This window comes from Lissotriton helveticus, chromosome 9 (genome assembly GCF_964261635.1).
Source record: "Lissotriton helveticus chromosome 9, aLisHel1.1, whole genome shotgun sequence".
Taxonomy (NCBI): domain Eukaryota; kingdom Metazoa; phylum Chordata; class Amphibia; order Caudata; family Salamandridae; genus Lissotriton; species Lissotriton helveticus.
In genome coordinates, this window is record NC_136070.1 from 1,095,497,426 (window position 1) to 1,095,511,988 (window position 14,563).

At 40.6% G+C, this 14,563-nt stretch overlaps 1 protein-coding gene across 2 annotated transcripts in view; it reads right to left on the minus strand.

Moving 5' to 3' along the window:
* The window catches only part of LOC144783224 (uncharacterized), a 61,132-nt gene that overhangs the window by 29,320 nt on the left and 17,249 nt on the right, over positions 1 to 14,563 (minus strand). For both annotated transcript variants that reach the window (XM_078662312.1, XM_078662313.1), the window contains exons 2-3: positions 3,242 to 3,372; positions 475 to 543 (exon numbers count right to left, since the gene is read on the minus strand). In XM_078662312.1, the coding sequence (XP_078518438.1) occupies positions 475 to 543; positions 3,242 to 3,372 (200 nt within the window). The remainder of the gene's footprint in view (positions 1 to 474; positions 544 to 3,241; positions 3,373 to 14,563) is intronic.

The window sequence follows — 14,563 nt, forward strand, 5'->3', positions numbered from 1 at the left end:
CATCTCCTCCTGGACCCTGGGGTGGGCCTTGGTAATCCAGTACCCTGGAACTGTAAAGCGTCCGCCACAGCAGATGCCAGTGAGACCAAGGCCAACTTTGAGATGCTGGGGCCTCTGGAGAGCGCCTCTGGCATAAGCGCTGAATATCACAGGAACTCCTTCGAGAAAAGATATATATATGATGACCGTATGATGGCGCCATTAAATTAAAATGTGCTGACACACCTTGGACACCAGAGGTATTATGTTAAGTAACATAACATAGCATGAGATTAAAAACATAAACATTAATATTACATGCCATGCCATACTATGAAGTACCATATAATTGCATAACATAACATAAAGAATACATAATCAATATCTTAGCATAAACATAACCATAAACAATATCTTAGGATAATATGACCATTGAAAGAACTGTCATTAACTGAAGAGTTTATTCATAAAGTCATAGCTCTATTGAAAAAGTACCTGGTGTTTTCCGGGGAGGTTCATGCGTTGTAACAGGGTCCTAAAAAGGTAAAAATGCAATAGCTCTTCCTTTGAAAGCAAAAAGAAAGGAAATGTTAGCTTATCCTTTTAAAAAATGCATTAGGAAATTAAGTATCGAAACCAGTGATAAATTCAACCTCACATAACTAGATTTATGTTTCACATTGTAGGAATCCACATTAAAAACCAGAACATTAACAGCAAGAAAGGGTCTCAGGCTGTGTTATAAATAAATATATTTTAAAGACATATTCAATATAGTTTCTTACATTGACAAAACTGAGATTTAGGTTGTGTAGACCTTCACCTAGGAAAATCGCAGCAAGTGGCACCCAAAATGTTGGTAACAAAAAAAAACACGCGAATAAATAAACCCCGGTTGCTGACAGTTTCAGGAATACTTGAAAACATCTAAAGGGGGTGCCGCACCCATTCATTGAAGACGTCACATCCAGGTCTAACCTGTATATCATTTAATCGGTTGCAATTTACTGCATAAGTATGACAACAATATGTCACTGCCAGTCCTGATGCCTCTCATACAACCACTCACAAGCACCAGGAATTTGACTCATGCTAGGGAAGTACGTCAATTGAGCCTTTATTTAGTGAATGATCATGCCGGACATGTGAACGTCTCCCCTGAGGAAGGGGTCATTCCGGTTGTCAAGCTCTAAAGGGGCATTATTAACTGAATCGATAAAGTGGACAGGCCAGCGCTGCCGGTTCATTACTGACTACGATCCTATTTGCATTACTAACGTAGAAGGTGGGGAAAAATACATAAATAAAGGTTATATGCAGTGAAAATATGCATTTTAGTGAAAATATATACAGTGCCGTCCAGAACAGATATGCATTTTAGGGAAACTATTTACAGTGTAGTCCGGACAACATATTAATTAGCCTCCGAAAAGTAACTCATTGGGACTCCTCACTCACTCATTAGAGGCCTCCAGACTGGATGAGTAATATATGCAGTCTGTGTGTTATGCGACATCCTCATCCCTGTGGGTATCTAACGATGTGTCCCTTTGGAAATCATGCTTCATGTTCCTCACTAGCTTTGGAAAGAAATAGTAAAATAATTTGTAGCCACTGAGTTCTCCTCATATTGAGGTAAGGTAGAGTTGTTAGGTCTGGCATTCGCTAAGAAATGATTTTAGTAAAACAATGAGGCATATTACCAACAAGTAGCGATAACTATCGCTAAATAGGCTTAGCGACAATTTTTTATCGCTGCCTATCGCTGGATATGTTAGCGGAGAAAACATGCTATTAGCAACGTTTTTCTCCATTGTGCTAAAATATCCAGCGATAGCGGCGAAAGGCGTGAATATCGCTGAGAATACAGCGATATTCACGCATTAGCGACGAAATGCTCTTAGCCCATGTTATCCACCTCCCATTGGATAACATGGCTAAGAACTGGTCTGAGCAGGTGTTGGTTTTTGGCGATAGCGGGAATATTTCCATCGCTACGCCTGCCTTGCTAATAGGCGATAGCGACGTTAGCGACAGCTTTCAGTCGCTAACAGGTTGGGTACGCCCACTTTGCATGTCATTAGCGATAAATATCGCTAACATGCAAAGCGGGCCCCAAACTGCTCGCTATCGCCTAAAAGCTGTCGCTAACATCAGTTAGTGACAGCTTGTTAATAGGGCGATAGAATTATCGCCGCTAAGCGGCCTAATATGGCCGCTAAACCGGCGATAATTGACTATCGCCACCCTTGGTAATATGCCCCTATATATATAATAAACTTACTTATTAGGGCTTTCAATCAGCTCTTTTCATCCATTGGTGATTCATAGTTTTCTTCCAACCACTGCAGCATAACGCATGGGGCAGTGGGTCAGCCCACTTCAGCCATTGGCTAACTTCACTGTGCGTGATGGCATCCTGCTCTTGCACAATGTGCACCTCCATAACAAAGTAGTCTCCTTTAGTGCCATAGACTACTGCCCCAATGTGTGCTTTTTGGTGCAAGAAAAATGAACAAGACTGTATGATAAAAAACTAAATAATATTGGCAAAACCAAGAGATTGGCAGTGGGTCAATCTGCGTCAAACACTGCTACAAAAAATGTAAATTGATGGTTCATTGAGCCCAACCTTTCCCAGTGGTTTGGTCTTGTAACGTGCAATTAAATAGGTGATCTCAGACTGACCCAGACAATTGTTAAACCTGCAAAACTGCTTCATCTAGAGACTCAGCTGGCATGTGGTAGAGCAGTTTCCTCTCATCCTACTGTTAAAGGAGTATCTTCATTCCTCAGCTTTCAAAAATAAATAAGTTACTTGAGAAGTATGGCAGGCCCTTTCCATCGGTACATGGAATAATGGTAAAAACACATAATGTAATTTCTCGGACTTCTAATGGTTCCAGTGTTTGCTACTCCGCCCTCTGGGGGGCAGTCACGAATTTTACCCCAAGATGTCCAACTTTGTTAGCATCAATAGGAGACGGCCACCTCCAGCAGTAGTCTGCCAGGGGCACAGATCTAAGCAGCTGTTGGCTCATTTAGTAATGAGATAGGGGGAAGCTGGAGTAAAGACAGTCAGAAGGCACACACCCACAGCATGCTCGAATGCAACAGCAACCACATCTGCAAAGACACCACAGCACCCTGCCACATTTTGTCTGTATTCTCAAACGCTTTAGGTGCACTTTTAATTGATTTCTATTTCTCTCAGTTGGATATTGAGTTCTTATAGGCTTGTCGTATTATAATATTTACTAACCCCAAAAGCTCTATCATCGAAGACATCGCCATCGTCCTCAAGGGCACATTTGCCTCCCGTGCAGGAGCGATCGTCACGCCTCTTGCGTATTTTCCTCAGGAAATCCGAAGAATCAGACTTATCCATGACAGCTAAGAAAGAGAGGGAAGACATCAGGAGCACGCCCACTGCATTTTACCATGGCACAGTGTTTATCAATGGGAAATATAAATTTAATCGGTGCAGTAAGGGGCGACTCCAATGTGGCAATTGATAGGCGTTGTGGAGGTCACTTTTTTATGTCATCACTAGAACTGACCAGGGTTCCTGCTGTTCAACAGAAGCCATGTTCTATGATATTCAATAGGAAGCACCTATGTGCAGTCCTTGGCATTGCACCTACCCTCTTGGCAAACCAGCTTCTGAGGGTTCGAAGAGCTACTGATAGCTATTAGGTATGCATTAAAGTGGTCATTTATCTCAACCTATTTACACTATACATGTCTATTCCATATTCGCAGAACAGTTATGACCAGGGCGTTGATTTCTTGTGAGAGAGGAGAACCCTCTCACCTTGTACATAGACCGACCATCCTTTCAACTCATCAAATCACAACATTATAAAAATTAAGCAGCTAAGAAGGTATTTCACCTACAACCACTGGAACAGTACAAACAACCATTGAACAATCTGAATTGGTTACACATGCAGGCATATATCCCTTTGAAGATGTAGTCTCACTCAAGAGGCGTTTCACAATTCAGGTTCTGCTTATTTATTTATTTATGAAGTTTTATTTAGCGTGAACATGACCCGTGAGGATATCAGAGAGCTTTACAGGGGTGAGGAGTGAATACACAGTAAAGACACAGTTATGTTGTGTTGATACATTCCATGTTTGGAGTGTATCTTACATCACTAGGTAGAATGTGGAATAATTGCGGTGTGGGAGTTTGAAGTAAGGACAGTTGGGAGATTTGTTTTAAAGATGAGCTGGCAAAGTGAGAAGCAGAGTTGCCAATAAAAGATCCAACTTCACATTAAATTGACTGGTGTATTTTACAAGTTATAAAATGCAAATACAATAAAAGTGCCTTCGTAGAAGAATAACAAATTACAGGGCGTGACCTCCCTCGGAGATTAGAAGGAAGTAATCATGATCAACAAAATAGGAATACACCAAGTGAGATCAATCAATGTAGAATCCTGCTTACCATTAGAATTCAGTAGCCAAATATTACTCTAGATGTCTATGGCCAAACCTCAATACCAAAAACGCATAAATCAGTCGCTGCTTGAAGTTCAAGCATCCATTCAGTGCAACATACTTCCGCTCAACTGCACAGCCGGATTGAACATCAAATCACAGAAGAAACTCAAAGCATATGTTTTCTCGTGTGTCCAATCATACCAGTTCTAACTGGTTATTTTTAAGCTTAGTACATAACTGTTCCTTGTCTTACATATTTATACCTTTTGGCCCTGTCCCGTTTCTCCCTCCCTGGTTCAATGTACCAAGGTCTGAAATTTGTTTGCCAGGTCTTATAAACTTTGAATACATTAATAAATAAAGTAATAAATGACTATTTGCCTCTTTTTTTTTTTTCTTAAGGCATAATACATGCTTCGTTTTTCATCAGATGAAACTGTCGCACCTGGTGGAGGTAAGCAGACCAGTATATGTTGCACACTAAATGGAGCACCTATTGTAAGGGGTCTCTAACCTTTACTGCAATAAGAGCTTCTTATGTTCACTGAAAATCATCTGAGCTGCTAACATTGTCAGTGTTGTAATAGTGACCACGTCACACAGTGGTTGGCTCTACGTAGGTAATACGTAACAGACATAGTAGCAATAAGACCGGAAACCAAGGTAATAACATCAGTAATTTTTCCCCACTGTTTCATGTTTTATCACTGCACTATCAGCTTTAAACATATTTTAGGAATTCAACAATTTTTCTTCAAGAAACAGCTTGGGAGTTCTACAAATGCACACTTTGTCATCTCAAATACATGCTTTTCAAGTTCAAGTTCAAAAGATCTTTATTCGTCCGGCTGGCAATAAAAGACAAATAAAAGTAGATATAAAACCCATAGAAATCCATCGAGATTAAAAACATCAATAAATACACAATTAAACAGCATAATTCCCCAGTCAGCTGGTTAACAGCTGTCAATAAAATAGTCTCTTAAGTGTTTATACAGTTGTTGAGTACATGAGTCATAGAGAATCTACAAATCCAATATACATGATAATTAGGGATTGACCACACAAAGCACAAATGGCAATGATAACAATAGGCGATTTCCTCAACCTGGGGGTGATATCAGCCCTCCATTGTTCTCCTGGCTCTAATAGCAGCTTTTAAGAAAGAGCATACACTAAAGCAAATGCTTGGAGGGTTCTGCAATTGAAGGTGATATAAGGCCTCTCTACACCTACGGTGACCAAGGGCTTTTAGCAATGGCTTGAGAAAGTGCTTACGTGCATAGTTAAAATAAGTACAAAAGAACATATAATGTAACAAAGACTGTTCTAAAACACCATCACAGGGACAAGGTGGAGCAGTGCTCCCCGTTATGGCATAAGATCTTGCAAAACACAAAACCCGCCAAACAGTACAGGGTCTAAAACAAAATAGAAATGAACTTTCCCAGTGTGTTAATTCAAGTGAAAGACATGCTTTTCAATTTGGTATACATGTATTATTTCAAACAAACACAAGCTGCTAATTTTAGTAGGCTGGGCTGCACACATGAGAGCTACTAGAAGGTGCCCAGAGCTTTACCAGTAGCTCACTGGCTACTTGTTGGACAGGTCTGATCTATTGTTTATTATCTGTTCTTTTGCAGCGATGTATTCTCTTTTTTCCCTAGCTACAATGTTGATGCTTTATAGATCATGCTGTGCTATCCTTCACATAAAGGAAGCATTGCTTTCATAAGATGTTAGGTGGAGGAGCTCAGCTGTCCACCGGGGATACACAACAGGAGGATTGCCATCTTTCTGAGAGAAAATAAAGCAGCTATTTTTCCATGTTTTGAGATCTTGGAATTGCCTGATGTGTTTGCCTCCTGAATATCAAGTACAGAATATTTTGGGACTTTAATATCATAGACAGAATATCGAGGGCCAAGATATTGAAAGGTAAAGTAGGTATAGATTTTCTATACTTATCTCCACATATATGTACCTTGAGGATGTATTACAAAGTGGCAGTAGGCACTCTGTAGTTATAGTTAGCCTTGCCAGAAATAGGAATTCCTCTGATATTTGACTTTGTACTTGTTGGATGAATCTTAATAAAACTTTAGAGACTTATTCCATTTTCTACATTGGCAGAGGATGCAAAGGTTTACGTCGATTGGCCAAGGGGTGCAAAGAAAAAGTGGGGGTCCCAAAACAGGTTTGGGCACCAATGCATTTTCCATAGACTTTGTACTCACGCATAGTGCAAAAATGGCTACACGTTTTTAATTAAATTTGCCAGGAACATAATTAGGGGGTGTAGATGATCCTTTTTAGCATTTGAAGTGTATTTCTTTTCCAGTAGTTAAGTTATAAGGCAGGACAACGTTGTGATATTTGATGTCCCTGTAGTACCACAGTACTACAGTGTAAGTACTGCGATACATGGCGATGACAAAACACAATATTATTGGATAAAACTCCGCACTCCATGCCCATTCACCAGAACCAAATACTCAACACATAATGTGAAGCAATTGTCCATGTTTAATGTATTATTCCATACAACCAGACAGGAATTTGTAAATCAACTGGCACAGCCACTAACATCCTAATAATGTCACTCCTTATTGATAAAGGAAGAGCTATAGATCAGTCTTTACACTTTTGCTTTATAGATTTTAAATCCGCATTTGACAACATAGATCGGGTAAGGCTGTGGAAATAATTGGCGGGTTGGACTATTCCGGACTCTCTCCTGAAAATGATTATACAACTACACACTAACACCTGGGTTCAGATTAAATTGGGGAAAGGAAGTCATCTATCAAGGCGCATCCACAGAACCAATGGTATCAAACAGGGTTGTGTGCTCCCTAAACCTATCCAATGCACATGCCCCAAGGATAGGAGGTAAGGCCTTGTCCAGCATACTCTATGCGGATGATCGGATCCTGATTAGCCACACGAAAGTAGGGTTATAGCTCCTCCTAAATGCACTAGAGAGCTATGCTAAAGAAATGTTCCTGGAAGTAAATTTCGACAAGACCAAAACTATGTCCATAAAAAGATCTTTAAAAAGGGTCTTATACTCTTCAAAGGAGGTGGGTGAATGAGGGATACAGTTAATCAACAGTTTTTCTTTGTTGTTTTCAAGGTTCATTTATGTGCCTAATATAAAATTCAATAAAAATACTATAAACCTAAAAAGGGTCTTATGCTTGGCATCTGGGAAATGTCAGAATTCATAATGTTAAAAACAAAAAATATCTAGGCATAAACATTGATAACAGCGGTCAATTTATTAACCAACTCCAATCAATTCCAAGAAAAGGCTTGGGTTTAGCAACAACTCTGAAACAACTGAAATCTAAGCTGACAGGTCCTAGACTCTCTCCCTTACTTCAGAATGTTCAAGCACAAATTCTACCAACAGGAATCATTGCTCTAAGAGGGAGCGATTATTTCTAAAATTCTTGACAGTACCATCATGAGAGCTTACAGGACCATTTTCAACATTCCAATATATGCATCTCCGGCCCAGATCAGGCTGGACTTTGGACTCACCAACCAACAGCTAGCAAGACAGGGAGCTTACCTAACTAGCTGGCACACAATAAAGGATGCCCCTGAGAACTCCCTAAACCATTTACTCTGGAAGGAACTACAGCTTAGCTCACAAAGGCCAGCCAGGAACTATCTAAAAAGCAGTCTCATAACTATATGGCTCACCGATCTCTGGGCCATACCAACCTCGCATTCACTTTTAAAAAAACTAGTACGCAGAACAATCAAGACCCTCTCGCTAAGAGACGACAAAGCCACCTTTGCAAAACGGAGCCGCGCATGGATGACTATAGGTAGCTACAAAACACTCAGGTTACAATTTTAATTCAGTTTGAGGTACTCTCGGTGCATAAAAGAAAAATTCCTCAAACACAGACTAGGAAAGGTGCCATCCATCCTGCACATCCCCCCATGGCAGAGGGCACAATCCACATCGAATTGTCGTCTGTGTAGAAATGGGATGGAGGACATGGCTAATTTGATTTGTTCTTGTCTGCACTTAAAGCGAGAAAGGGCACGGCTACTTAAACCTGAATTTAATGCCGGGGAATTAGCACAAGACGACAAGCTGTGATAGCTTGATTCAACTCTGATGACCAGCAGTTGAATTGAAAATGAGTGGACTTTTTAAATATGGTAGATAATAAAATGGAAGAAGTATGCACACTGGGATTGGTCGATTGAGATGAAAGAAGTATACAAGCCAAGGGCAATTCGACCAAGAAGACTCCCATCCGTCTTAATTTTTAATCTTTAATAAACATAAAAACTGAAGCTTTACATATTTATTACAATATTGGATGTGATTTTATTGAATCTGATTTTTAAACATGAATTTTGTAAATGGTTTTAATTAAATATAAACAATAAAGGTAATTCATCAACCATCATTTTTCAATGTAACAACATGAATATCCTGGATTTGATTTCTATTTGATTCTTTGTTAAACATTTTCTCATAAAATTACATTGATTGTAGCCATAGCCAACGTGTTTAGTCCGCCATGAGACTGCTTCATGGCTACAACAATTGTATTTACAATTTGCTGCTAAATGATGAGCATTGTATATTGACATGTCACCAATACAACCTAATTTCATCATTTCATCATTCTGATATTCAATTACCTATTTGAATGGTATTCTGCATGTTGTATTATTTTTGTCAATTATTGCCAAAACTGGCATTGTGAGTTTTGCTTTTTAATGTTGTCTATATAGTTTTTCAAATATATATCAACAGATTGCAAAGACACATTTCTATATATATTGTTGTAGCCCTGATGAAAGTCCCAAAGGGGGGACTAAATTGCATTGGCTATAACTATAATCAATATAATTCTATGAGAAGATGTTTAACCTTTTCGATGCGTTGGACAGCCCCATGCCATCCGAAGTCACGGTCGGCGTGTGCGTCGGACGGGCGGGGTCCGTCCGATCTGCGCACGCGTCGGATTCGGACGCACCCCGGCGGAATGTCTGCCATGGCGAAGCGGTTAATAAAGAATCAAATAGAAATCAAATCCAGGATCTTTGTGATATCACATAGAAACATGGACACTTGATTAATATTATGGTACTGATGACTGGACTTGGATTGCTAAGTAATATTTCAATACTTTTAGGAGCAAGGTGATTTCCTAATAGAGGATTGACTGGTGGCTGGTCCATCATACTTGTGGACCTAAATTTTCTTTTCTTTGTGGAATTAATCCAATAGACTTAAGTGATAAGTGGGGTAATGGCTGCCACCCGCCATCTTTTGTAGGACAAAACACAATATGATTGGTTAATCAAAGCCCTTCTAAAATGAAAAGGCAGCCATCTGGATTACAGCACAATGTGAGTGTGCTGGGTTTTTACATAGGAAATAAAACAGATAAATTATGGTGGACAGACAGCAATAAGTATGCCACTGTAACAAAGTGAGTTGTGGTAAGTGAAATGAGTTGTATAGGTTTATACTCTTTAGAAAATGTTTACAAAGTACCATGGTTCTACCACAGTAGTATCTAGGAAGTACTACGTTACGGGTAATATTAATTCAAACAAATTCCCAACACAAAATGTAATTATGCAAGGTATAGTGTGGCTTTTAATAAAGCCTTAGGTTGTTTGGAAAACTAAATATTATTAGATATGTTGGATTAACCAACACTTCAGATTTGGAAGGAAGATATGGTTTCCATAATTAATAAGATGTACACCATTTGGATGATATAGTGCTGTTTTTAAATAGTTGATGTTCAAATGACAAATAGAGAACATTCTATGATCCCAAAGGAATGTGGACACTGTCTTGTTAATATGTTGCAAGTCTTTTCTAACTTAGCAGCAGTTAAAGTTCTACAACACTCCAGGCTGCATACTCCACTGTATGCCCCTCTGCTCTATGTCATTCCATACTATGCTATTCCACTGTAGGCAACTCCACTATATGCCATTCAACTTTATGCTATTCCTCTCTATGCTCTATTCCAATGCACACCACTACACATCACCTCACTCACCTCTATGCCTCTCCATTATAAGCCACTCCACTCTTCGCCACTCTACTGTACGCTATTCCACTATACACCACTCCACTGTATGTCACTCCACCTGTACGCCAATGTACTGTGCGCTATTCCACTGTACACTCCACTATATGCCAACCAGTGTACTTCACTCTACTGTATGCCACTCCACTCTATGCTATTTCACTGTATGCCATTACACTACATTTCATTCCCCTCTACACTACTCCACTCTACACCTCTACCCTTTACACCACTCTACTGTACACTATTCCACTCTACGCCAATCCACTGTATTGCACTTCACTCTACCCCACTCCACTGTACGCTATTCCATTGTACGCCACTCCACTCTACACTAACCACAATCCACTCCGTCACTTCACTCTACACTATTCTACTGTACGCTATTCCACTCTTCACCAGTCCACTGTACAGCACTCCACTCTACACTATTTCAAAATACGCCACTCCACTGAACGCCATTCCACTCAACGTCACTCCACTCTACGCTGTTCCACTCTACGCCACTCTTCTGTTTGCCACTCCAATATATGTCATTACACTGTATACCACTCCACGCTATGCTGTTATACTGTATGCCACTACACTGTACCTCACTGCATTCTATGCCAGTGCACTCTGTGCCACTCTACTGTATGCTGTTCCACTCTATGCCACTCCACTCTACACCACTCCACTCTACCCCACTCTAATCTACTCTGCGGTATTCCACTGTACGCCACTCCACTGTATGCCAGTCTTCACCACTTGACTGTATGCCACTACACTCTACACCACTACACCCTACGCTATTCCACTGTACTCAACTCCATTCCACTCTACACTATTCCATTGTATGCCATTCCCCTCTACAACACTCCACTGTATGCCACACCACTCCACACTATTCCATTATACGCCACTCCACTCAGTGCCATTCTGCTTTATGCCACTCCACTCTACCCCACTCCAATCTACACACTCCACTCTACAACACTCCACTGTAATCTATTCCACTCTATACCACTCCACTCTATGCTTCTCCAGTCTATGCCACTCCACTCCACTCTATGCCACTCCACTCTACGCTATTCCACTATGCGCAACTCCATTGTACACCACTCCACACTCTTCCACTCTATGCCATTCCACTCTATACCACTCCACTGTAGGCACTCCACTGTACATATTACACTATCAACCACTTCACTCTATGGCATTCTGCTCTTTGCCACTCCAATCTACACCACTCCATGGTACACCACTCCACTCTCCACTATTCCACTCTATGCTATTTCACTCTATGATTTTCCACTCTGAGCTACTCCACTCTATGCCACTCCACTGTACGCCACTCAACTCTATGCTATTCCACTGTATGTCACTATACTGTACCTCACTTCACTGTATGCCACTCCACTCTACCCCATTACACTCTACACCACTCCACTCTATGCTATTCCACTGCAGGCCACTCCACTCCATTCCACTAAACTCCACTCCACACAACTCTAATATACTCCACTCAACGACACTGTAATCCACTCAACAGCAGTCTACACTTCTCACCCTTACCACACTATACTCTACTCTATAGCACTTTACTGTACAACAGTGTACTCCTGTCAATGCACTCTACTTTCCTCTGTGCAACTCTAAGACACTCTACTCTATTCTACAACTCTCTCCGCAACTCCCTCTACGCTGCTCTACCCCACTTTACTCCACTCTATTCTAAGACACACAACTGCACACCACTACTGCACTCTATGCCACTCTACCGTACGCTTCTCTATGCCACTCAACTCTATGACAGTCTATGCCACTCCACTCTACCATACTGTACTGCACTGTACTCTACCCCATGCCTCTCCAATATATATCAATTCACTCTGTCACACACCACTGTACTCCACTCTGCAACACTTGATGGCACTCTACTACACGCCAATCTAGTCCACTCAACAACACACCACTACATTCTACACCACTTTACTGCATTGTATGCTACGCTGATCCACTCTACTCTATTCCACGCCACTCTACTCGAGATCATGCAACTCCACGCTATGCGGCACCACTACACTGAACTCTACTCTACTGTACTCCACTGCACAACAGTTTACTCCACTCCATACCACTGTATGATACTCTGCTCTACACCCCTTCATTCTACAATACTGTACTCCACTCTATGGCCTAACACTACACTACACAACTCTGTACTCCACTCTATACCATTTCACTCCACTGTACAATGTTCTACTCCACTCTACAACACTTTCCAACACTGTACGACACACACTCCTATGTACTGTACAAGATGCCACTCCAATTTATGACAGTTTACTTGAGTCTACATCAGGCCTCTCCACTGTGCTGCAGTCCACGCCACTGTACTGTAAAACACTATACGCAAGGGCTAGACTGGATGTAGCGGGCACCAGGCGTTTTCCCGGTAGGCTGCCAGGATGGGGCCCTTTTTCGTGCCCCTGAGGGGCTGTTTTTGTACCGGGGACCGGTTTTGCAGCATAGCTCCAATATAGGTCCCCTGTAAGAAAAGTGTTTTCCACACGCGCATGCCACCCCTTCGGGCCGACTCAATAGCCAGGGCTGGTTTGCGCTCACAGTCCAGACCTGCTATACCGTATGGCACTTGACTCTGCTCCACTCCACTCTTCTCCACTCTGTGACACTACACACTACTACGCTGCACTGTATGACACTCTCCTTCACTGTTCCGTACAACACTACACTTAATGACTCTCTACTCAACGACATCAGACTCTATGATCTGATACACGTTTTTATTTACAAAATATAAGGAATTCTTTTGACAGATTAAATAGTTTTCCTCTGGTTTCTCATATGTCTCTTGATATTTTTTCATGTTGTATATGATCTTATGATACTACACTATTCCTAGTCTCAATATTCTGTGGTACAATTGGCCTGAGGCTGGTACTTTAATAAAAATGTTTTTTAAATCCTTTGGATAGTTTTTATTATGACTACTATGTCTCTTTTTTGCTATTCATTTAGAAATACTTTAGATAACTATTGAATAGGCTTAAAGTTACTACTTATATTTGCCATTTTGAATTTACATTTCAAAGAGGGAAATACTAACCTTTGCTGATTTCTCAAATTGTTTAGCAGTCATGACACAAAAAATACCAGCCATGTCAGTAGAATATTGGCCAGGATGCAATCTTAGATGCCTTCCATTTTAGTTGCACCTTTCTTATTTTTCATGTGTAGTTGTGTTGGAATAAACCCATTTTATTTTGAATGCAAACACAATTTTAGACTTCATATCTACTTCAATGAATATCTGCATGTATGGTTGTTGAAGGCCTGCACCACCAGTATTTGGGTTGTTTATATGTGAAACGTTTAAAATAAAGTTGTTAAAAATACATGAATGTCGATATGTAGTTGAAGAACATTTTGGAATGCTACCCTGAGTGATTGCCAGTGATTAGAAAAATTTCAAGCATTCCTCCCATCACCTTTTGAGTGTTTGATGCCCGAAATGGCATAGGTATGCTCAGACATGAGTTCCTTATTCACTGTGCCACTGAAACCAAGCTACAACCGACTGAGGAGCCCCAATCAGGGCAAAACCGGTCCTGGATTGCTTGTGTTTCAGTTCAGGGGGAGCCTTCTCTGGCAGTTTGGGCTGGACTGTTACTATTGGAGCAGGGTCAAAACTGATTTGCATATGGATAAGTGCAAACTGGAGGTGGCATGGTGAGCAAAATAATTATGGATTGGAATGCTACCCCAAGTCATTACCAGTGGTTAACAAATTGCAAGCATTTTCTCTGTCCCCTTTTGTGTGATATGTAGTTAAATCTAATTTTACGATTTTGTCACACAGCACTCCACTGGTGGAAAATGCCTTGCATTGCTATGTATACTGCAGTGAGAATCAAACATCATATAGAGTGCATGAGCAAATTAAATTCTAAATAGAAATATATAAATTCATTTGAATGCTCATTTGTATTTGACTAGGACACCTTTCAACACAGCTGAATTTGATTTTAACATAGCAGGGT